At 43.2% G+C, this 23,472-nt stretch overlaps 1 protein-coding gene across 1 annotated transcript; it reads right to left on the bottom strand.

Moving 5' to 3' along the window:
* Nucleotides 1-4,194: 4,194 nt before the first annotated feature.
* Nucleotides 4,195-23,395, bottom strand: LOC148803290 (uncharacterized). The gene is made up of 2 exons (XM_088896834.1): nt 20,216-23,395; nt 4,195-13,220 (listed from the first exon to the last, which is right to left on the bottom strand). Exon 2 carries the CDS (start codon nt 10,649-10,651, stop codon nt 9,020-9,022), a length of 1,632 nt encoding a protein of 543 aa, XP_088752960.1. The 5' UTR covers nt 10,652-13,220; nt 20,216-23,395; the 3' UTR covers nt 4,195-9,019.
* Nucleotides 23,396-23,472: the final 77 nt, after the last annotated feature.

Genomic DNA, 23,472 nt, shown 5'->3' with positions numbered 1-23,472 from the left:
AACCCATGCCATGGTGGTGAGTTCACTCCCTAATAGCCACTTCTCTCTCTCTAACTTCTTTCCTCCTTCTTTCTTTAGTACTGACCAACCCCCTTCTGCCAGGTGAACACCTCTGTGCACGCGCTGACCTTTAAGTTCGACAAACACTTGAGCCGTGCTCTGGCTGCTGAGGAGTCATCTCGCGTGGCTCACACTGAGCTGAGGGTAGCTTGGGGCAAGATTCACTAGTTGGAAAGTGACGCTACTGCCCAGAAGAGCTTTATCGAAGCTCTGTTGTTGAAGTACGAGAAGTTGGCCCGCGAGAGGGATAGGCTGAAGGCCGAGGTGAATGGGCTCAGAGCGGGTCAAGAAGCCTTGAAGCTCGAGGTGGAGAGTCTCAAGGCGTGTCAGAGGGCTTCGCAGCTTGAGGTGCAGGGGCTCAAGGAAGCCAAGGGGGCCTTGGAGCACGAGGTGGAGTAGCTCAAAGCCGACATTAAGGAGAAGACCGAGATCTTCGACGAAGCTCTCGGGGAGGCGAAGGCCCTGGCCGTTATCGACTATGTAAAGTCGTCTAGATTTGAAAACGTAATGTCGAAAGCCTACCGTAGGGGTTCAAGCTCGGCAGGTGGTGGATTAGGCGCGCATACCCAAACCTTGACAAAAGTGCCTTCGTCACCTATAATATTACCGACGACATGGCCCGTCAGGCCACAGATGGCCCAGATTCCGACGATGAGGGCGGCGATGAGGAGGCCGATACTACCGACCTGGTTGACACCCCCGAGGAGAACCTCGAAGAGGCCCCGCATAAGGCTGATAAGCCTTCTAAATAGTTGTGTGCTCCTTGTATTCCCCTTTTCTTGTTTCTCTGTACTTGGGATTTTGTAATGAAACATGTTTATGACCCAGATTCTGTAACGAAATCACATTTGTAATGAAATCAGGTGTAATGAAATCACATTTCTTGTTTCTTTGTATTCTCCATTGTGTGACTCACTTCTGCCGGAGTGTTTGCTTTATCTGAGCTGTTGAGTTAGTAAATTCAGTCCTTGAGATGAGCGACCCTTTACCGTTGTCACCCCGAACTGTCTTCCTGCACTTAGTAGGGGTGATCATCAGGTTTTAGCGACATGTGCCGAGGTAGGCATAGTAAGGCGCGTGCCCGACCTGCCTGCTTGGCTATATAGGTTGGCGTTTACCTCTAGCTGCGTATACCGAGGTAGGCTAGGAGTCAGAAGGTCTGTTCTCGAGACGCCTTTGGTCTTTGGCGTGCTAAGCCTATGCTGGCGAGGCGGTAGAGTCATGTATAGCGCTGAGGTCTTCAGTTAACCTAGAGCGTTGGTGAGGTATTTTAGGTCGGCGGCAGGGCGGTGGTGGATGTTAGCGTGCTTCTGGCCCTTGTCGCATTTTTTGACAAGTTCGGTCGCATCTGCTTTCATGGTTGGCCAGTAGTACCCCTATCGTAGTTCTTTCTGAGCGAGGGCCCTGCCCCCCAAATGTCCACCGCACGGGCCTTCATGAGTGTCGTGGAGGACGAGCTCGGATTCCGAGGGTCGCAAGCAGTGCAGGTAGGGGAGCGTGTAGGACCTTCGATACAGCCGTCCATCTATCATGATGTATTTGGCTGCCTGGCACTGTACCCTCCTGGCCGCATTACGGCCTGCGGGGAGGGCCCCGTGCAGTAGAAAGCTCGTGAGTGGATCATTCCAGCTCGGCTCTGCTTGAACGACGGGAGCGACCTCCTCTGCTCCTCTGAGAATACTAGGCCGAGGTAAGTTCTCTATATACACAGTCCTCGTGGTGTTGTCTCTCGTGCTGGCTAGCCGTGACAGGGCATCGGCGTTGGGGCCTCGTGTTGAACCGGCCTAGGGACTTCGGCACTGAAGGTGCATTCTACGACGAAATCTACCAAGGATTGGGCCTTGATAGCGGTTCGCGGTTTGTTCCGGAGCTCGTACTCGTTGAGCTCGGTGGCCCACTTTGTCAACCTTCCTAAGACCTCGGGCTTGAGCAAAACTTGCCTCAAAGGTTTATTGGTGAGGACAACGATGGTGTGAGCTTGGAGGTATAGGCGGAGCTTTCGGGCTGCTATAACCAGTGCACAGGCTAACTTTTCTATCTCCGGGTACCTCGTCTCTACTCCCTACAACACTTTACTAACATAGTAGATGGGTCGTTGGACCCGATCTACTTCTCTTATTAGTACCGAGCTGACCACCTCGTCACTTGCCGAGAGGTATAGCTCTAAAACGTCACCCACTTCGGGCCGGGTCAAGATAGGGATGCTGGCGAGGTGCCTTTTGAGCTCGTCGAATGCGAGCTGGCACTCTTCAGTCCATTCAAAGCCTTTGCTTTTTATGGATTTAAAGAAAGGCAGACAGCGGTCTGCGGACTTGGACAAAAAGCGACAGGGCGGCCAACCGGCCATTCAGCTTATGGACCACCTTTAACTTTCGGGGTGGTCTCATTTCTAGGATGGCCTTGATTTTGTCCGGATTAGCCTCAATGCCTTGCCGGTTGACGATGAACCCTAGGAATTTACCCGAGGTGACACCGAAGACGCACTTATTCGGGTTTAACTTCATATTAAATCTTCGCAAGATTTCAAAGACTGAGTGTAAATCTGGTATTAATTCATTTGAAAATTGGGTTTTGACGACCATGTCGTCGACATAGCACTCTACTTTGGTGCCAACAAGTGGCTCAAACAGCCTATTTACAAGTCTTTGAAAAATAGCCCCAGCGTTCTCCAGCCCGAAGGGCATGACCTTGTAGCAGAACAAGCCAAACTCGGTTATGAAGGCGGTGTTTTCCTCGTCAGTCGGGTCCATTTTTATTTGGTTATAGCCCGAATAGGCGTGCAAGAAGCTCAGCAACACGTGCCCCAAGGTCGCGTCGACTCGTGCCCCGAAGGAGAGATTATCAAGAATGGGAGGAGAAAAACTCCCTTGCCCGGTGTTACATCATTGCCTCCTTGGACAACCCAATACAGAGGCAGTTCGATCAAATCGAACTTGCCAAGGACATATTGGACAGTCTCAGGACGATGTATGAAGAGCAAAATCGTTCTACTCGACAAAAGGTCTTGAAACAGTTCATGACCGCACAAATGACCAAGGGCCAATAAGTTCACGATCATTGTTTTCGGATGATGGGATATATCAACGAACTGGAGGCTCTTGTATCTGGGCTGGACCTTGCGACCCAGATAGATGCTATCCTTAATACTTTGCCTCCTTCCTTCAATCCGTTCATCATGAACTATAACATTAACAAGCTGAATGTCAGCTTGCAAGAGCTCAGCAATATGTTGCAATCAGCTGAAGAACTGATTAGAAATGATGAGCCCGTAGCTATGTTTGTTGAAACTGGCAAGACAGGCAAGAGAAAGAGGAAGGAAAAGAAGCCTCAGAAGAAAGCCACTAAGGGCAACAAGCAGAAGAAAGACAAAGCATCGGATGCATGTCACTTCTGCAAGAAGACCGGCCACTGGAAAAGGAATTGTCCTGCCTACCTGGAATCCAAGAAAGGTAACTTCGAAACTTGTGTTATAGAAACCAATTTATTGGTAGCTTCCGCGTCCTGGTGTATTGACTCCAGGGCTTCAATTCATGCGTGTAACTCACTACAGGGGTTCAAAGTAAGCAGAAGGCTGAGTGAAGGAGAAGTCACACTCTACTTGGGGACTAATACAACTGTTGCAGCCGCGGCCATAGGAACCGTGGAGTTACTTTTTAGAGAATGAACAATTGTACTGAAAGATTGTCTTTATGTGCAAAATTTAAGGAGAAATTTGATTTCTGTCTCAAACTGTGTGCAGATGGTTATTCTATCTTCTTTAGTAATACGATTACTATTAAAAGAAATAACGGATTCATCGCATACGGGGAACTAGAGAACGGTCTCTATGTTCTACATCCTTTTCAAGAAAACTAACATAACCGAAACTACGTCGGCTGAAATCCCCAAGAAGAGAGCCCGTGATACAGTTAATCCCACGTGTCTGTGGCATTACCGACTTGGCCACATCGGTGTTGACCGAATCACAAGGTTGGTAAAGGATGGACCTTTGGATTTTCTAACTGTAGAAGATCTTCCCACCCGTGAGCCTTGCCTACAAGGAAAGATGACGAAGCGGTCATTTAACGGTAAGCCTGAAAGATGTACAGGCACACTTGACCTAATACATATTGATGTATGTGGTCCCCTGAGTGTTAGGACACGGAATCAACACGTGTATTTCATCACCTTCACAGATGATTTTTCACGATATGGTTACGTGTACCTAATGAGACACAAGTCTGAATCCTTTGAAAAGTTCAAAGAGTTTAGACAAGAGGTCAAGAAATAGTTAGGGAGAGAAATTAAAGCCCTTCGATCAGATCGAGGTGGTGAATATCTCTCTGACGAATTCAGGGACTACTTAAAGGACAATGGGATAGTATCACAGTTAGCTCCTCCTGCTACACCACAACTTAACGGTGTTTCAGAGAGGAGGAATAAGACCTTATTGGATATGGTGCGGTCGCTTCTCATACACTCAGAGTTACCCACATCCTTTTGGGGTTACGCATTAGAGACTGCGATCTATGTGCTGAATCGGGTTCCAACCAAATCGGTTCCAAATACTCCATATGAACTTTGGACTGGAAAGAAACCAAGTGTCAGACCCTTGAAGATTTGGGGTTGTCCAGCACATGTTAAAAGAACGAGTGCAGACAAGTTGGAATCCAAGACCAACCATTGCCTATTTGTAGGCTACCCAAAAGGCTCTGTAGGTTACCTATTCTATGACCCAAGTGAGCAGAAAGTGTTCTGCAATCGAAATGCGCAATTCTTGGAAACTGATTACATCCTGGACACCCATCGTCAAGAAATTGTTCTTGATGAGGAGAGCTCAGGAGCAGTGGGAGATGTCCCACAAGTTCCAGGTAGTGACCAACCTAGAAGATCCACTCGGGTATCCAGACCACCAGTCCGTTATGGTTATGACCAAGATAGTTACCTGGTGGAAACCTTGACGAGTGAGGAGGATCCCGTGACTTACGCGAAAGCTATGTTGGACATAGATTCCCAGAAGTGGGTGGAGGCCATGGGAGCAGAGATGGACTCAATGGAGACCAATGGAGTCTAGACTCTAGTAGATCCGCCCTCCGGGGTAAAAGCATTCGGTTGCAAATGGATTTACAAGAGGAAGAAGGGCCCCAATGGTAAGATTGAGACCTTCAAAGCTCGTCTAGTGGCGAAAGGGTACACTCAGAAAGTGGGCATCGATTATGAGGAAACCTTTTCGCCTGTGGTCATGCTTAAATCCATTAGGATCCTGCTAGCTGTAACAGCATACCATGATTATGAGATTTGGCAAATGGATGTCAAAACTGCATTCATGAATGGAGATCTTACTGAAGATATCTATATGCAACACCCGCAAGGTTTCATTGCTGCAGGTCAGGAAAACATGGTATGTAAACTTAACAGATCCATTTAGGGACTTAAGCAAGCTTCTAGAAGTTGGAACATCCGTTTTGACTTTGTTATCAAATCGTTTGACTTCGAGCTGAATCCGGATGAACCTTGTGTCTATAGGAAGAACAGTGGGGATAAGGTAACATTCTTGGTTCTGTATGTAGATGACATTCTACTCATTGGGAATGATGTAGGAATGTTAACTACGGTGAAAGTATGGCTATCACAGCAATTCTCCATGAAAGATCTTGGAGAAGCCTCCTATATACTGGGTCTTCGACTCTATAGAGATAGATCGAAGCGGATAATAGGATTATCCAAATCTGCTTACATTGACAAAATAGTCAAGAGATACAGCATGGAAAACTCCAGGAAAGGAAATGTTCCTTTCAGGCACGGAGTCACTCTCTCCAAGAACATGTCTCCCAAGACTTCTGAGGAGATTGATGGCATGAAAGACGTTCCCTATGCCTCAGTCGTAGGGAGCATCATGTATGCCAAGCTATGCACCCGTCCTGACATAGCTCAGGCAGTGAGTGTAGTAAGCAGATTTCAGGCCAACCCAGGGCAGGAGCATTGGACTGCTGTGAAAAACATACTTAAGTACCTTCGAAGGACAAAAGAGTTTTGTCTAGTATTCGACGGTAACTCACTACAGATCCAAGGGTATACAGATGCCGATTTCCAGTCAGACCCAGATGATAGAAAGTCTACATCTTGATATATTTTCACGATAGGATCGTGTGCTGTTTGCTGGAAAAGCAGCAGACAGGGGTCCACTGCAGACTCCATGACCGAGGCCGAGTACATTGCCGCAAGTGAGGTTGCCAAAGAAGCCGTGTGGATGAAGAAATTCGTTCACGAGTTGGGCGTAGTTCCGTCCAGCACATCACCCATCCCATTGTTGTGTGACAACAATGGAGCTATTGCTCAAGCTGTTCTGCACGTTCCGACCTGTGATTGTCGTGAGAGGTTCGGCTTCAACCCACTTTGTGAAATAGTGCACTCCCAACACTAAAAACCTTCTTTGCCCTGTTGTAGGCGGGAATGGCCCGAGTAGGTCAATCCCCCATTGTGCCAATGGCCAAGGACTTGTGAGGTATTTTAGGTCGGCGACAGGGCGGTGGTCTATGTTAGAGTGCTTCTGGCCCTTGTCGCATTTTTTGACAAGCTCGATCGCATCTGCTTTCATGGTTGGCCAGTAGTACCCCTGTTGTAGTGCTTTCTGAGCGAGGGCCCTGCCCCCCAAATGTCCACCGCACGGGCCTTCATGAGTGTCGTGGAGGACGAGCTCGGATTCCAAGGGTCGCAAGCAGTGCAGGTAGGGGAGCATGTAGGACCTTCGATACAGCCGTCCATCTATCATGATGTATTTGGCTGCCTGGCACTCTACCCTCCTGACCGCGTTACGGTCTGCGGGGAGGGCCCCGTGCAGCAAAAAGCTCGTGAGGGGATCATTCCTGCTCGGCTCTGCTTGAACGACGGGAGCGACCACCTCTGCCCCCCTAAGAATAGTAGGCCGAGGTAAGTTCTCTAAATTCACAGTCCTCATGGTGTTGTCTCTCGTGCTGGCTAGCCATGACAGGGCATCGGCCTCAGCGTTTTCTGATCTCGGGATTTATCGGATGAAGTGTGAGCGGAAGTTGAACAGAGTCTCTCTCACTTTGGCTAAGTATGCTACCATAGTTGGTTCGCGAGTTGCGCATTCACCCAGGACTTGATTTCCCACGAGCTACGAGTCACTACAGACGACGATGTGCTTGGCTTTCACTTCCTTTGCAAGGTCCAGCCCGGCTAGCAACGCCTCGTATTCTGCTTCGTTGTTGGATGCCACAAACTCAAAGCGTAGTGCATACTCCAACTTCACACCGCTTGGTCCGTACAGAACGACCCCTGCCCCACTGCCCTGTCGATTTGATGAGCCATCTACGTGAATGATCCAGGGTTCATCATCCCAGTTCAGGCTTAGCCTAAGTAGGAGAGATGCCGCACTGGTTGCTACTTCACGGTGCTCGTGTTCAACCGGTCCAGGAACTCTGAGCCCTCTCGTACTGGGGGCCTCGTGTTCTACTGGCCTAAGGACTTCGACGCTGAAGGTGCATTCTACGACGAAATCTACCAAGGATTGGGCCTTGATAGCGGTTCGCAGTTTGTTCTGGAGCTCGTACTCGTTGAGCTCCATGGACCACTTTGTCAACCTTCCTAAGACCTCGGGCTTGAGCAAAACTTGCCTCAAAGGTTTATTGGTGAGGACAACGATGATGCGAGCTTGGAAGTTTGGGCAGAGCTTTCGGGCTGCTATAACCCGTGCATAGGCTAACTTTTCTATCTCCGGGTACCTCATCACTGCTCCTTACAACACTTTACTAACATAGTAGATGGGTCGTTGGACCCGATCTACTTCTCTTATTAGTACTGAGCTGACCACCTCGTCACTTGCCGAGAGGTATAGCTCTAAAACGTCACCCACTTCGGGCCGAGTCAAGACTAGGATGCTGGCGAGGTGCCTTTCGAGCTCGTCGAACGCGAGCTGACACTCTTCAGCCCATTCAAAGCCTTTGCTTTTTATGGATTTAAAGAAAGGCAGACAGTGGTCTGCGGACTTGGACAAAAAGCGACTTAGGGCGGCCAACCGGCCATTCAGCTTCTGGACCACCTTTAACTTTCGGGGTGGTCTCATTTCTAGGATGGCCTTGATTTTGTCCGGATTGGCCTCAATGCCTTGCCGGTTGACGATGAACCCCAGGAATTTACCCGAGGTCACACCGAACACGCACTTATTCGAGTTTAACTTCATATTAAATCTTCGCAAGATTTCAAAGACTGAGTGTAAATCTGGTATTAATTCATTTGAAAACTGGGTTTTGACGACCATGTCGTCGACATAGCACTCTACTTTGGTGCCAACAAGTGGCTCAAACAGCCTATTTACAAGTCTCTGAAAAGTAGCCCCAGCGTTCTCCAGCCCGAAGGGCATGACCTTGTAGCAGTACAGGCAAAACTCGGTTATGAAGGCAGTCTTTTTCTCGTCAGTCGGGTCCTTTTTTATTTGGTTATAGCCCAAATAGGCGTCTAAGACGCTCAGTAACTCGTGCCTCGAGGTCGCGTCGACTAGGCGGTCGATCCTGGGAAGTGGGAAGCAGTCTTTTGGGCAAATCCGGTTCAGGTCGGTGTAGTCGACGCACATGCGCCACTTACCGTTTCCCTTTTTGACCAGAACGAGGTTGGCTACCCAGCTCGGGTAATGGACTTCCCTGATAAAATCGGCTGCAAGGAGTTTCCCCACCTCCCCGTCGACTGCCCTCCATCGCTCTGGGGCTGGGTTGCGCTTCTTTTGTCTAACGGGCCTAACTGAAGGATCAGTGTTAAGTCTGTGAGTGATACTGTTGGGGTCTATGTCGGGCATTTCTGCCGCCGACCGCGCGAAAACATTTAATTTTTTGAGTAAGAAGCTTACCAGCTGAGACCGTAGGGGCTCCTCGACAGAAGCGTTGATCTGAAGTGCCCACGCCGGATTGTCTGTCGAGGTCGGGACGGGGATGGTCTCTTCAGAAGGTGTGGCCAGCTTTGCGAACTACTCTGCGGGTCGTCCCAACTCGAGGTCGTCAGCTACCTTGGCCTTTCCTTTGAGGGCGGCTACGTAGCATTTGCGGGATTCGAGCTGATCGCCCCGCGCCACTCCGACTCCGAAGCCTGTAGGGAACTTCATCGCTAGGTGGTAAGTGGAGACTACTGCTCGCAGGACGTGGGTGATGGGTCGGCCCACTATCGCATTGTATGGAGAGGGGGTTGCAACCACCAGGAACTCGTGATTGAGCCTTACCATACTGGGCCAAGTACCGACCTCCATCGGCATTGTGACTTTCCCTAACGGCCTGACCTCCTCGCCGCCGAATCCCACTAGTGGAGTGCTTGCGGGCTTCAGGTCACCCTCTGGGATCTGAAGCTGATCGAAGGCTTCCTTGAAAAGGATGTCTGCTGAACTGCCCGAATCTACCAAGACACGCTTGACTTCAAAGTCGTTGACCTTGATCTTGATGACGAGCACGTCATCGTGGGGGTAGTGGACTCCTCGCGCGTCATCTTTAGTGAAGAAGATCGGCTCCTCCACCCTTGGCCGCTTCAGAGGGTTTAACTCCTCTTTGGCAGTTTTGCGAGCTGATGATCGAACTGCTGCCGAGGTGCAACCCGCGACAATTGATCCCCCCACGATTATGTGGATGGATCCTCGGACTGGTCTCTCGTCTGGAGGTCGTCTCTGCAGTTGTTCCGCCTGTCTGCTGGACTCATGGGTTTCTTTATTCCGCCCCCCGTGCCGAACGGCTTTATTATTATTATTATTGCCATGTTGTACAAAATTTCTCAAATATCCGCGATGAATGAGCTCTTCTATCTCATTGCAGAGGTTATTACAATTTCCGGTGTTGTGACCGTGATCTCTATGGAAACTACAGTACAAGTTCTTGTTCCTAACATTAGGATCGACCTTGAGCCGAGGTGGCCACTTTACATACGGGGCATCCTTGATCACCATGAGGATCTCTGCCCGCTTTGTGTTGAGAGGTGTAAACACCCTTTCTGCTACTGGAGGTTGGAAAGGTTGAATCGGGCTCGCCCCCCGGGCTTGATCCTTCTTCTTCTTGTAGTCGTTAGGAGTCGGGGGTTCCGGTTCCCTCCTTTTTTCGGGGGCGTGCTCGCCCTTCTGGTTGATCTCTTCCTCTGTCCCTATGAATCGAGCTGCCAGTTCGAGGAACTCGGTCACGGTCTTGGGTTGGTTGACAACCACATGCCATCTAAACTCCTTGTGGGTGATGCCCCGCTTGGCCACAGTGAGCCGAACTATAGGGTCTAGGTCAGGTATTTGCAGGCAAGCATCATTAAACTGCTTGATATAGTTCCGGATGGATTCCCCATCTCTCTGGACTATGCTGAGGAGGCTTTCTTGGGTCCTCGGGCATCTCTTGCTAGTGACGAAGTGGGAGGTGAAGACCTTCACGAACTGCGCCCAGCTCCTTATTGAGCCCGATGAGAGGTTTCGGTACCAAGTCCGGGCCACCCCTTTGAATGTAGCAGAGAAGGCCACACACATGCAAGATTCACTTGCCCTGGCCAGATGCATCTGGGACTGCAATGCGTCGATGTGGTCGTTGGGGTCGAACAACCCACCATATTTGTCCAACGGTGGGAGCTTGAAGTCTTTGGACATGGGGACCGCAAGGAGCTCCGGGGACAGAGGAGAGGGGACCGAGAGAAGTGGACGGTGGTGGTTCGGCGAGCCCGGCGATGTCTTCGCTGCTTCTTGGTCGGCTCGGCGTTGGTGCTACTCGCTTCTGATTTGTTGAGCTCGATGGGTCCAGGGGGAGGCAGGGACGGCTGGTGGTAGTTGCGGATGGCCTGCATGGCCCGCATGCACTGCATCAGGTCTTCGAGTCGGCCTTGGCCAGCCACCGGAGGGAGAATGGTGGGTTCGGTGAAGGTCATCCTGACTACAGGGGGCAGCGAGACAGTTACGGGTGCCACCGTTGCGGGCATGTTTATGCTAGGGACCCCGTCTGCCGAGAGGGGGACAGTGAACTGTCCGATGCAAACGGTGGGCATTTGGAGCTGCTCCTCTGGGGCATTCCTGCGTTCAAAGTTGCTAGAAGAAGCCATGAACGTTGGTGAGTAAGAAAGAGAAGTTTCGTAGAGGTTAGAGGGAGGCTTTTTGAAGCGTTTCCCACAGACGACGCCAAATGATGTTGGACGATTTGGGCACTCCTAGCTAGCTGTGACTTGGCTTCCAACTGGAACGAACGACACCTGAGAGGAAGGAGGAAGTGAAGGGTTCCCGAGGAGATATCCCGGTGGGAACACTCCAATGGCTAAGTTAGAACTGAAGGAAATCTCAAAGAGAGTAGAGAGTAAGAGTGCTCCAAGTGCTTAAGCTTCAATACCTTTTCTCTGTGTGGGTTCGGCTTCTTTTATGTTGGACTCAAGTCATACCTGGCATAACCGCCCTCACCCTTGCCATTACTGCCAGGGCAGGTGTGGCAGGCGTAGGTTGCCGCCACAAACTTCCATTGCCAGGTACGGGCCTGACAGACGTGTCATGCCCTCCAGAGGAGGCAAACAAAACGCCGCCTGCCAGGCGGAACACTGCTTGGCAAGAGATCAGAGCCAAGCCACTGGGTTCGGTGGGTACGGATGTCAAACATGGCTCCCCACAGCTTACCGAGCCATCGTGCACCAGACTGTCTGGGGCAAGTTCGTCCCTGTACCGAGGTGCCAAGGTGCCTGCACTAGGGGGAGGGAGGATGATGCTGCCCCGAGGTGCGGTCAGGACACTTAATCACGAGCCAGGGTGCTCTCCTTTCGAGAAGGGAGAGCTCCGGGCCCCTTAGGGGGAGCTCGGGACCTTCCATACTTGGTGGAAGTCAAAATTGGCTAGGCATCGGTCCCCAGCGAGTTGCTTAACTCGCCAAGTGGCCTGCGTTGAACTCGGCGTGTTTCTCCCATCGAGTTGTGGTCATGTTGTCAGGCTGAGCTGTACACTGGGCCAGGTCATGTACACGTGTCCCCGGGCTACGAGGTCCGGCCAAATCGCCCTTCATCACACCCCAAAACCGCTTTTGGCCAAAATCCATTGATTTGGTCAATGAACCACTGACTTAGGCGGTTGAACCATCAACCTGGACAATGGTTTTTGGACGTTTTTTTAATTCTTTTTATTTTTTTTGTCAAAACGGGTTGTTTGTTCTAACCAGATGGTCGGACTGTTCAACCTAGGAACCGGACCCCAAAATGATTCCTTGTCCAATCCGGTTTTAAAAACCTTGCTTATAACTTATACATATATAATAAATTTTAATCCACATTGGATTTTATTCTTATTGGATGTTGGATTATGTTTCTAACTTTTGGAGCCCATTGAATCTAGGCTTAGGTTCAAATATTCTTACAATTTTTTTGGGTGCAAAAGAATGCTTTTCAAATATTCTTACAATTGCATACGCAATGGTTGTAGTCTTTCTCTCCCTCTCTTTGACCTTGTTGGGTATATTTTAAGCTTCAATGTTGTTAGGTATTTTAGAACTAAGGCTGAGTTTGGAAAGAGTACAAATGCAAATATGTACAGTGCAAATACATACAAAATACAAACTTTTGCACTCTACATATTTATATTTATACTCCTTCCAAACTCAGCCTAAGGTTTAAATAAAAAAAGAGTTTCAAATGCAATTTTAAGAGACCCATTACCTATTCTCTTTTGGGTATTAAATTGTAGTGGAATGATTAATTAACACAACTGTGGATATAACTGGAAAAACACATAAATATTACAAATAGGTAACCCAAATTCTATGTTGCAAATTATTAGTTATATGTATACCAATACCATATATAGCATGTAGGCCCTAAAGGTTAAATAACACTAGGTATAAATGAGTTCATACATGCATGTAAGAAATGAATTACATAAATTTTCATTATTAGATGGGGCAATTTTGTCCCATAATGTTTTTGACAATTTTCCCTATGTAGGAAAGTTACTCAAGCCAACCGATTCTAAAATGATTGAAACATATGCCCCTTTCCTTCTCACTTTTCATTTGCCCTAGATTCTCTACTTTGAATTTCTTTGCCTTTCATTTCCTCAAAGCTTTCCAATTTTTCAAACTTCCTTGATCATTCCTCCACTCTAAGTTGCTCCGATTTCTTCTTCGTTGCTCATTCCTCTTTCTTATCTTTTTTTTTTCCTTTTTTATTTCTTTTCTCTCTCTCTCTCTCTCTTGGCTCTGCAAAAGGCACAATGAAAATTTAACAAGTTCCCCAAGGAAAAGGCATTTATGTATTGGCTTAATCGAGCTGACTAACGGATTTTAAGAAAGAATATGGTCATATGAGAATAAAAAAATGGCCAAAGGTGGCTTCTAGTCCTTTCTTTTATCAATTGGTGAAGCACTAGGTCATGATGATATCCTTACTTTGTGCTGGCTTTGGAGAAATTGGTAAAAGATACAAATTTAAATTGTCAAAACTGACCCAGTTTAAGATATTTGGGCGCTCATGGAAAAAGATTGGGAAGTAAGCTTAGGGCTATTTGGAATGTTCAATGAGGTGGGTAGGGGTAGGATCAGTACTTTTATTCCTTCGAGATTCATTGTAAATTCCCGATTTTTTTCAAGCTTCAATTGTGCAACTTTCTTAGAAAGGGGAATTTTCATCTTTTCCTAAAGGTAACAGGACCCAATGGGGTTTATTGTTCCATCATTAATAAGTGATTCAGGAAAAAGAAAATGATAGAAAAGGATTGGGGAAAATTGGTAATTTATTGAAGGAAGAGGTCGGACCCATGACATGGGCTGCCCTACGAAAAGATACTCTCGATAAATGTGGAAGTAGGGTAGAGAGCATTGTCTCCCTACTCCGAAAGTTACATCCAAATTGACAAAAGTGCCCCAGTATCAAAGGCGGCATTTGAAATAGCAAAGCAAATAGACAAATTATTCTCAGCTCTTGGCAAAACATCTGAATCGATCAATGAAATGTCTTCCTTAGGTAGGCTCTTACTGATGATGGCTCAAAATTAGAATTAGCGACTTTGTTCAATTGATGTTGCATCGACATCAAAATTTTCTCCTTATAATGACTACTTCCTCTGAGAGTTGGTAGAGAATTTATAGCATGCTTTGGTCGAAGCCAAGAGGTCCCACTAGCTGATGACTTGACTCTAAAAGAATGGGCCATTCGAAGGGGGTTCTAACGGGAGTGATAAGAATGCTAGGATCTGAAAAAGCCTTTCCTTCACCCAAGAAATTGACAGAAGTGTCAAATTTTTGCCCTAAATCGAGCAATAGGTTCTGGGGAACTTCTGTAAAATGTTGTATTTGCACGAGGTCCTGGTAAGTGAGAATGTTGCCATCAATCAAATCTTGAATTGCAAACTTCAACCGCCAACAATGATTGGTGGTGTAACCAGGTCCTTGATGACAATCACAATGAGCATTCTCGTCATAATTTCTAGGTTTGGGCTCTCGTAGAGGCCTCCATGTAAGCAACCGCAAAAATCCACCTTGCACTAAAGCAAGGAGTAGTTGAGAATGAGCACATGGCAAAGAAGAAAGTTTTCTTCTTTCTTTTTGAGGAGATTGATGAGTGATAGGGGTTATAGGAGGCAGATAATATGTTTGTGCTTGTGCAGGTAAGGGATAATATGTCTGCTCAAGTGCGATCCAACTGGTCTAAAAAGAACCGAAATAAGTTGCAGCTTTTAAACTCTTGGGATAATGGGCTTGAGGTACCTAAGACTCAAAAGCAGAAATAGCTTGCACTTTATTCCCTTCATTATATTTTGGGGAGGACTTCCCAACTGATGGCAAATTTTTGGGGATCATCACCGGGTTGATTTGACCCTGCCTAAGAGCCTCTTCAATTCTGACTGCTCCCTTCACGACATCACTAAAATCCTTCAAAGGTTATGCAATCAACAATGTATGATATGGATCCTCCAATGTCTTGATAAATAACCATACCATCTCTTCCTTTAGCATCTGGTGTCGTAATTTAGCTGCCATTTCACACCATCAATATGCATAATCCAAGAAACTTTCTCCGGACTTCTGAGACATAAACTTAAGTTATGCTCGATCAGGTGCTAACTCCATGTTGTAAGAAAACTGGTCCAAGAATGCTTCTGAAACACCTTTCCAAGTCCTCTTCTTTTCGTTTGCCAATTTTGCAAACCAAGTTCTAGCACTCCCTGTAAGGCTCTTCTAACATCTGAATGAGTAACTTCTCGTTTGAGTCGTATTGAAACATATCATCGCAAAAGATCTTCAGATGGGTTTGTGGGCATCCCTTCCCGTCATACTTTTCAAGATCTGGCATTTTAAACTTAACAGGCAATTCTGCATCAGGGTATAAGCGTAACTCTCTAAAATCTGTAACACCCAAATTCTGAACTTCCTTTAGGCAGTGTTTGGTTTGAAGGAAAAGGTAGGGAAAGAAAGGGAAAGGCAATCTGTAAAAATGGGTTTGTGGGCATCCCTTCCCATCATACTTTTCAAGATCTGGCATTTTAAACTTAACAGGCAATTCTGCATCAGGGTATAAGCGTAACTCTCTAAAATCTGTAACACCCAAATTCTGAACTTCCTTTAGGCAGTGTTTGGTTTGAAGGAAAATGTAGGGAAAGGAAGGAAAGGCAATCTGTAAAGGTTTCCTTGCCTTTCCCTACCTTTTCCTTCAAACCAAACATAGCCTTAGCCTCTTTAGCTCATCTTTCATCTGCTCTATTTCAATCTTGAGGGGATCTTGGAATGGTGACTGGTTGGCAATAATATTCAAATTCTTTTCCCTTAAAATGCAGCAATGGGTGGAAGCATGGTTGAATTCTCAAAGTTGTGGGTGGGAAATGTCCTTGACTGATGAGTCTGCTTGGTTTGTGTAGTATAAACAAAGGGAGATGACCAATATGTTGCTTTTGGCATGCGACCATGGTTCTAGGCTGAAGACGATGCAAAGGCATAGGATGTGAGAGGGAGAGATGGTCGTGTTTCCATTGCGGGAGTAGATTGAGCAATTTAAGATTTCTCGGCTTCCAATTTGTCAACTTGATAGACATCTCATTCAATGTTTCTTGGAGATGGAGGTAGTCACTTTAACAGACATGAATCGGCACTGTTGTCTCTGTTTTTAGTGGGACTACCACTTGAGGGATGCAATCAGTCTTAGGAGGAACTTCAGACATGGTAAAGATTTTGGGTTGAACCGCACTGCTTTTTGAAATTTTGGATCTTCGAGAATAACTTCTTCTAAAATAAGACATCAATTAGATCATAGTGCACCATTATCTCATATTTTGCTTACTCTTCTATGTCCTAATTTGGGCATCTTTCTTTTCACTCTCTTTTTTTAATTAATTAATTTTTTCTTCTCTTTTTTGCCTTTTTTCTCTCCTTTTTTTACTTTCCTATTTTCCCCCTTTTTTCTTGGTTTTATTTTCTTATTTCACCTTTGTATATATCTTCTTCTTTTCCTTTTTTTTCTTCTTCTTTTTTTGTGATGGTCTCGTTTTTTTATCATTTTTTGTTTTTTTTTTTGTTTGGTAATACATTTATTACATTTCCCAAAACTTTGGTTAATTAAAACAAATTCAAAGAAACTTGGATCATCCTCATCCTCTTTTTTTCTTTTTTGGATTTTAGATTTTTTCCTTTTTTGCATTTTTTTTATTTTGGATTTTTCGTTTTTTTTTGGTATTTTGTGTTTTGGCTTTTTTCGACTTTTAATATGTTATCATTATTTTATTATTTTGAACTTTTATCCTATTTTTATTTTATTTATTTTTTTGAATTTTGATTCTATTATTTTTTTTATTTTGTTCTTTCTTTTATTTTTAATTTCATGTTATTGCTTTGCACAATCCCACATTTTACCATCTATTTATCTATTATCATTTTTTGTGGCTCCTTGATTGATCCAAGGTGATTTTTTTTGTATTTTTTTTTAATTTCTGGTTTTTACTTTTTAAAATTTTTTTGTTTTTGTTTTTGAAAATTTTTGTTTTTGTTTTTTATTTTTTTTATTCTCTTTAGATCTTTAATTCTTGTTTTTTTTTATTTTTTATTATTTTTTATATATTTGTGCTATAATTAACTTTCTTAATTGTCCTAAAGAAATATTCAGGATTTCTCTTATTTAAATGGTCTTGCTTTTTTTTGTTTTTTTTCTTATTCATTATTTTCTTATTTCTTTTTCTTCCTTCATTTTTACATTTTTTTCTTTTTTCTTTTTTTTTTTATTTTTGTTCCTTATTCCTTCTTTTTATTTCTATTTTTACTAATTTTTTAATTTTTTATTTAATTTTTTTTGTTTTTCCATATATTTTAATATTTTATTTCTTTTTTTTGACACATCACTTTAATTTTGTATTATTCAGAAATTTATTTTTCTATGTTTTTTTTTCTTTACTTTTTCTGTTTCTTTTTCACTTTTTTAAGACTTCACCTTTAATTTTTCTATTTTTTATTTTTTGGATTTATTATTATCTTTTTATGTTTTTAAATTTTTTAATTGAATTCTTTTACGAAGATTTTTTTATTTAATTTTTCTCTTTACTTTTTCTTCTCTTTTTTTCTCTTTTACCCCTCTTTTATTTTGATTGTATTTCTATTTTTTTCTGAATTTTTGAACTCGTTATTTCATTATTATCTTGATTTTTCATATATTCATATGTTCAAAATTGTTGCCTTTTTAATTATTTATTTTTTTAATAGATTATTTTGGATTTCAAGAAGTTTGTTATTTTACTCCTTTTTTTATTTTTTTATATTATCTCTTTTTCTACTTTTTTTTCTTTTTCCTCCTAAAAAAAAAACCTTGCCCTTTAATTTTTCTCTCTTTCAATTTTTTTATTTGGTTTACTGTTATATTTTTTTCTCTTTTTTTATTTGAATTTTTGATGGGAATCTTGTTTATTTTAATAATTTTCTTTTTATTTTACCTCTTTTTTCTTTTTTTTCTATTTCATTTTTTTGAAGATTTTGGATTTTTTTTTAATTTGTTTGTTTGTTTGTTTTTTTTTATTTACTTTTATGTGTACTTGGGCTTAACTAAACCTTACTACCCCTTTTTTATTTCAATCAATTTTTCTTTTACTTTTTTTTTTTGCTTTACCCTTTTTTTTTCTCCTCTCTTCTCTTTTTTTTCTTTTTCTACTTTTCTTTATTTTCTTCTTTTTCTTTAATCTTGCCCTTTATGGTTGTTTTTTATTATTTTTTCTCTCTGTTATTTTTTTTATTTATGGTTTTATATTGTTTTTTACTTTTTATTTGACTTTTATTTATTATTATATTTTTTGGATATTTTGATTCTTTTACATAATTATGTTTAATTTTTTTTCTTTTTCTTTTCTCTTTTTTATTTTTTTTATTTTCTTATAGGTGTACTTGTATCTAACCTTTCTACTCTTTTTGAATTTTTTCTTTTATAATTTTTTTAACTTTTGATTTTATTATTTATTTTTTCAGTTTTTTATCTGCATACATTTTATCCTATTATTCTATTCCTACTTTATTTTTATTGGACTCTTGACATTTTATCTATTTTTTGTTTTCTGTTTATATTTTTATTTTGTTATTTTTTTGATGTGGACCCCACAAGGGGTATGCAAGCAAACAAACTAGGTGACTAACATCCTAAATGACTAGGTTGACACATGGAGCATGATGCATGAGGGGAGGGTTGACGCCTAGACTCAAGGCTCCAACAAGATTGCCGGTCTTCAAACCTCTACCCATTGGACAAATGGGCTTCTTTGGTTAATGACCGGTTTGGGCATTCCGTGCGACTATTGGGATCAAGGCCCCAATGACCTACCACCTAGGACCCATCTTAATACGACATGGGATACTAAAACTAATGCAAAATGGTGTGGGGAGAGTGTGAATGAACATATAAGCAATAATAGACATAAAGCTGTAAACAAATATTTAATATCAGAAAAATGAACAGTTATTACTAAAATAAAAAGAGATAGCACATAACCACACATGTATACAAGAAAAGGCAATCAAGCCAAATGGACCCCATGTGGGCCCCACCTATGGTCCTAAAAGTCCCCAGCGGAGTCGCCGATATGTGAGCATTGAAAAATGGGCTCACTTACCATTTGGGCTGGAAATGGAATCGCCACCCATCAATTAAGGAAATGGAGGTGATGAGACCTCCTAGAATGACATCAAAATCATTTTGGTTCGGTAGCGACTCCAATAGACCAAGGCATTGGGTAAGATTTTGATGAAAAAGGAACCCACATGGTGATACCAAACACGTACAATTAATTATTTACTAAAACTAACATCAACAAAGCATACTATAAAAATGTACCATAACAGAAGTAGAAAGCGTTTTCAAATGAAAAAACAAAATCATCAGGCCCTAAGTGTCTAAATTAATAACATGCATTCTTCATAATAAATATTCAAAATATCCATGGAGAATCAAGAACAAAGTGAGCTAATTACAGGAAGAGAAAAAACGGGAGAACACACCTTCTAATCCTAAGTATACGATAAAAAATAAGGAAAACGCAAATATTATGAAGGAAGGAAATAAAGAAAAACATTGCAAATCCGGGATGATACCTAGAGGTACTAGAGCTGGAACAACCCATTCCCCCTACTCTCAGCCCTAAGGCTGTTCATAATAAGATCCAAACCGATCAAATCGACCAACTTGGTCCGGTTCAATCCGAGTTGGCCGATTTTTTTTCAGCACCGATCAGTTTCGGGTTAAAAAAAAAACATAAACCGATGGTTCGATTCGATTTCGGTTTTCATGTGTGAAAACCGAAACCGAACTGACCCAAACCGACTTAGATATATATTATATATAATATATTTCAGATATTATATAATTATATATAATATATTTCAGATATTAAATATAAAATTTCTGATATATAAAATATCAGTTTTAATCCATCAAATCATTTTTAATTTTTAGGCATCTAGGCTTTGCTTTCTTAGACTTGAATCCTTTATCGTTGGTGTTCACACCGAGAGAATCATTCACAAAACCGACCCAACCCGATTCAAACCAACCAAGTCGATTTTATTTAATACTGGATCGGTTTCGATTTTATTTCTAGGTAAACCGACCATGTTGAATCGGTTGAAAAAACGCCAATAAACCGACCCAACCTGACCCGTGAACAGCCCTACTCAGCCCTAGATGTCAGGTAACTACGGACCAAGCCAATTATTCAACATCGTACGGAGAGCGTTACCTGAGAGGAATATTGCCTGATAATGATCTCGGCACAGTGTATTCAGACGGTCTTCGCAATCAGACGAGCTTCGGTTCGATTCGAGATTTCGGCCGGTGACAGGAACTCCGATGATGACTAGGGAGATCCTGCTCTGATAATACTTATCTGGAATACAGATTGAATGGGATTTTAGTCCCCTAGCCACCGATGGAGTACAAACGATGACTGCTACGGCCAGATCTGTTCCGCCAGGCGAATGAGAACCAGCGAGAGGAATCCAACGCTGCAACTCCCGAGTCAGATTGGGATTTCGGCCTGGCAATGATCGATGAATAGAGGGGAGCCAACCTGCTACGGTTTTGGATTGTTCGTCCTTCAATAGTGATGTCCTAGGCTGAAGTTTAGCCTGAGATTTTGGATGCTGCAAAGGATTGAACCAACGATCCAGAATGATAGTAAAGGCGATGAAGTGAGGGGAGAGAAAGAGAACGATGGACTGAAACTATGGTTTATCAGATTTGACGGGAGATACAGGGGATCTCTGCCGTTGGAAAACAAGCGAAACAGAATACGGTGGGAAGAAGAAGAGGAAAGGAAGAGGGATTTCGAAAAGTGTAAGAAGAAGAAGGAAGGGAAGGAGAGAGAGAGAGAGAGAGAGATGGAAAGAGTGATGGAGGACGGGTCAGATCTATCGCCGCTGCGACGGAACAGAAGGAAAGAGAAAAATGGCATGAAGGAGAAGAAGAAGAGGGAAGAAAGAAGAAGGAAGAGATAGAGAGAGGGAGAGAGAGAATGGCAGGAGATTTGGGAGGAGATCGCCGCTTGCTGGTTTCGTTCGAACAGGGGAGAGAAGAGGAATCGTCGATGGGAGGAAGAGAGTGAATAGTGTCTCCTCTTTAATTAGGAAGTTAAGTCTATTTATAGGAATAATGGCATTTTCGTAATTATAGGGACTCCAAATGGCATTTTTGTAATTTTGGGAAAGCCTGGTCAAACCGTGTCAAAGAGTGGTCAAACTGGGGTTCTGGATGGAGGGATGAAATTTTGGTTAAAACATGGAGGGTTGAGATGGTCTGAACACAGAGGGGTTTGCTAGTGTAGACCAGCGGGATTGATCGAAATGGAATCTTTTCATATGAATGGGTAAATGTAGGTAGTTTTGGTTAAAATTTGATAAGGTGGGGTTTTCGGGGATTCTGGGTTGGTTAGTGGTGTTAGATCGGGCCAAATGGGCCCGGATCAGGCAGATCTGAAAAATGTTTGGTTCCGCTAATCTGGAGCTTCGGAATGGAATCTTTGCTCGATGAAGGGGTAAACCAAAGTAGTTTCGAGTGAAATTTTACAGGGTAGGGTCTTTTCTGGTCAATCTGGAGTCTTAAAATAGAATCTTGGTGCGATGGAGAGGTAACCAAAGGTGTTTTGGGGTAAAATTTTACAAGTGGGTATTTGGAGGTATGTGGGATTTGATTATAAGGTCTGGTTTGTCTTAGAGAGTCAAGATCGTTGGAATTTGGGTCAATAGGATGTTTCGGAGTGGAATCTTGGTTTGATAGAGGGACAAATGAGGGAATCTAGGGCTGAAACTTCATGAGCAGGTGCTTTGGTGTGTCCATAGTCTAAAGGTGTAGTCTGATCGGTTCGCGTGTGTCAAGATCAAGGTAATCTGAGCTCTGAGTGTTTAGGCTAATGAGGGTGGTCGAAATGGAATCTTCATTTGATAAGGGGGTAAACAGAAGAATCTTGAGTTGAAATTTTACGGGTAGGTGTTTTGAGAGATCCTGGGTCTGATGGTTATGTCAGATCTAGTGGTTGAGGTGTAAGTAGGGGTCGATTGGGGCCATCGGATTGGTATCGGACAGGTTTAGCGGTGGATCTGAGAGCTCTCAAGGTGAATTTTAGGTTTTTTGGGTTTTTATGTGTTTTACAGAAGGGTCTGATCGGGTGTTTGGGGTGAATAGGGTGTTGACACTACACTTTGCTCTCTCCAAAACATAGTGTCTTTACATTTTTATTTTTTTTTTCTTTTTTTTCTAAATCTTCATTCTTCAGGTCATCCCATTCCACCCTCATCTCTTCCCTTTTCTCTTAGGGCCTATTATCTTTTTTTTTTTTTTTTAGATTTTGAGAGGGGGGAAAGGTGGTCAATGAGATTTTGGTTCCCATTGAATGAAGTACACATATTCATTTTTTTAGTTTTATGTGGTGTCTGTAGAAAATTTATTTTCCCTAGGTATTATGGGTAAATAACTTTCCCACTTGGGCCTCGTTCGTTTACTGCTATCTTGCTTACTTGGGTAAATTCACTTACCCAAGTAAGTTTATTTACCCATGTTCTTTATGTTGAAATTTACCTAGGTAAATGCGACACTTCAACTTACTCATGTTCTTTTGTCTCACCAACTTTATTGGGTAAGAGGTTAATTTTTTACACTATTACCAACATTACCCTTTTGTCTCTCCTCAATTCTCTTTGTTGATTGCGTAGAAGGGAGAGAGAGAGAGAGAGGAGGAGGAGGCCTCGGAAGAATGGAGGTGTGTGATGCTTCAGCAAGTGAATCTCCACTGCTGGGAGGTGGAGGAGATATGGTACAAGGGATGGTGGATTATAAAGGTTGCCGGGTTAGCAGATCCAAAAGTGGTAATTGGAGATCTGCATAGTTCATCATATGTGAGTTCTTTTCAAAATTAATTTTCTTTTTTGGTTTGCTTAATTGTTAATAGGGGTATTTTCGACTAACAAAATCACCCCACAATGATAAAGTAACTTATCCACCTCTGAGGTGGGTAAGGTTTTCCCAAGTAAATGGCCAAAATACTTATACGGGGGAATCTGTGTTTTATATGGGCCCCACATGTATTTGTAAAAGAACATGGGAAATTTGGTCAACTTTTCCTTTGACCAACTTTCACCCCAATATAACAGTAAATGAATGGGGCATTGGGAAAAAGTTGCTAACATTTGGATGGGACAAAATTGCCCTTTTTAATCATGGGTTTTTTACGACTTAAATGATCATTTTCTTATTTCCCAAAAAATAAAAGAACATTGATTGATGCACTTACCCGAATAAATGTCTTCCGAACAGCAAACGAGGCCTTAAGAGTGGGAGGTACTTTTGTTTTTTCGATTAGACTCTTTACTTGAGCACTATCTCCACATTAGCTGCAATGTTCTTGTTTGTAAAATAGTCTTTCGGTCTTTAGGGGAGTATATGCATATTGTTTGGGACGGGGTGGGTATGAGCGGTTCGGGTTCGGATTGATCCATGTCCCTA

Source organism: Nelumbo nucifera, chromosome 1, assembly GCF_055504915.1.
Source record: "Nelumbo nucifera cultivar China Antique chromosome 1, China Antique-T2T, whole genome shotgun sequence".
Classification (NCBI taxonomy): Eukaryota; Viridiplantae; Streptophyta; class Magnoliopsida; order Proteales; family Nelumbonaceae; genus Nelumbo; species Nelumbo nucifera.
Note: the sequence above shows the minus strand (reverse complement) of the source record. Positions and strands in the feature narration are given on the sequence as shown.